This window comes from Phaethon lepturus, unplaced genomic scaffold, assembly GCF_000687285.1.
Source record: "Phaethon lepturus isolate BGI_N335 unplaced genomic scaffold, ASM68728v1 scaffold25110, whole genome shotgun sequence".
NCBI classification, from domain to species: Eukaryota; Metazoa; Chordata; class Aves; order Phaethontiformes; family Phaethontidae; genus Phaethon; species Phaethon lepturus.
Window position 1 is genome coordinate 6,521 of NW_010512961.1, and position 1,780 is coordinate 8,300.

General features: G+C 64.7%; 1 protein-coding gene across 1 annotated transcript in view; it reads left to right on the top strand.

The window, feature by feature from the left end:
• Positions 1–1,780, top strand: part of LOC104622153 (maestro heat-like repeat-containing protein family member 1) — a gene marked incomplete at both ends in the record, with an annotated part of 11,688 nt that overhangs the window by 5,800 nt on the left and 4,108 nt on the right. Inside the window, 2 exon segments of the mRNA XM_010288844.1 lie at positions 68–187; positions 1,197–1,307. Coding sequence (XP_010287146.1) covers positions 68–187; positions 1,197–1,307 — 231 coding nt within the window.

Sequence of the window (1,780 nt, forward strand, 5' to 3'; positions counted from 1 at the left end):
CACGCGGCTCGCAGCTTCCCCCCCTCCGCCCCGTCCCAATGCTGGTGCCGCTGCTCTGCCCGTGCAGGTGAAACGGGCCGTGGTGCAGGTGATCAGCGCCATGGCTCACCACGGCTACCTGGAGCAGCCCGGCGGGGAGGCCATGATGGAGTTCCTCGTCCGCCAGTGCGCCCTTCCCTCGGATGCGGTAAGCACATCCAGGCAGGGTGAAACTCCTAAAGAAAGGTACCCGCCAGGACTGGGCGAGTGCCTGTCAGTAGCGGTGCGTGCCTCTGGCTCACTGCGGCACTGATTTAGGCAGACCCGTGGTGGAGGTAGCCCAGCGCCCGGGTCTCTGGATGCGCAGCGCATCCTGCAGAGCTCTCCCATCCAGCCTCGGGCCGCCGGTCCCCTCAGTGGAGCGGCGTGGCTGGGAGAAGCCTGCCTGGGTTGCTTCTCTTCACCTGCAGCCTTGACCCTGAGCCCTCCCCAGGGCAGCCCTTGCTCTAGGACCAAAGTGTCCAAACCGACTATACCCTCACGGTTGTGCCTGTGTGCAAGCTCCCCACGCAGACCCTCAGGATGTCCCCCTTGCCATCCCCACTGCCCCAGCCCTCGTGCAGCAGCACTGCAGCTTCCTCCCCATCTTTCCCTCGATGCCGTGTTGTGGTTCTGGCCTCTGGAGCAAGGAGGAGTGGGGGCAAACCTTGAGAGCGGGAGAGATGCCATTGGGTCCGCTGTCCCTCCGTCCGAAGGATGTCATCCAGGACTCGGGGGCTGCGCTGGCAGGACCTCCGCCTCCCACCAGCTCCGTGCCCTGCCGTGTAGCCAGGCTGGGTCAGGCTGGTGCCCTCTCTGGCGGGTGGGAGGCTGGCTGCCTCCAGTCCTGCTTGTCTAGCTGGGCTGCAGAGACGCGGGCATGACTAAAAGCACCCTGGGGCTCATCCCTTTCCCCCTCGAAGTGGAGCAGGGGTGATGGTTTGGGCTGCGGGAGCTCTGCAGCACCTGAGCTCCGTGGGTAAAGCTGGAGTATGTGCTGGAGATGGGCCAGGAGGCTTTTGGGTTCTGCCCCTTCCTTCTGGCGTGCCGTTTGCCGGGCGTGCCGTCTCGACAGCTTGGGAAACGTGTTTGCTGAAGGAGTCACCCAGAGCTGCTCCCAGCTGCCTGCGGCTGGCGCCCCCTGCCCACCTTCCCGGTGCGCTTTCCCTCTCTTCCAGCAACCCAAAAAGCAGCCACTGGATGTCGATGACCTCACTAGTGACAGCGTCCAGAGCATCAGCGTCAATACGCTCTTTCTCCTTAGCACGACTGTTGACAGGATGAACAATGTGAGTCTGCACAGTCGTCACCTCTGGGGCGGTCGGTGTTGGCCCCAGAGCCACCGTCCATGCACCGGGGGTCCCACACTGCCCTCGGCACAGCCCATGCCACCCGTGTGGCATGCAGGACACCTCATCTGCCGGGCCGGATGGATTGTCACTACTCCCAACCCTTGTAGGGGCTGTTGCCACCATCCCCTCCCCTCCAAGTGCAGGGCTGAGGTTTGTTTTGGGAAGCTGTCCTCCCCGAGGACCCAGGGACTCCCACCCCTTCCTGCAGGCATCTCTAAGGCTGCAGCAAGGCAGTGGTGCTGGAGCCCTCGGCACAGGAGAGACACGGACCTGCTGGAGCGGGGCCAGAGGAGGCCCCAGCAACGCTCCGAGGGCTGGAACAGCTCTGCTGGGAGAACAGGCTGGGGGAGCTGGGGGGGCTCAGCCTGGAGCAGAGGAGGCTCCGGGGAGACCTTCCTGCAGCTGCCGGG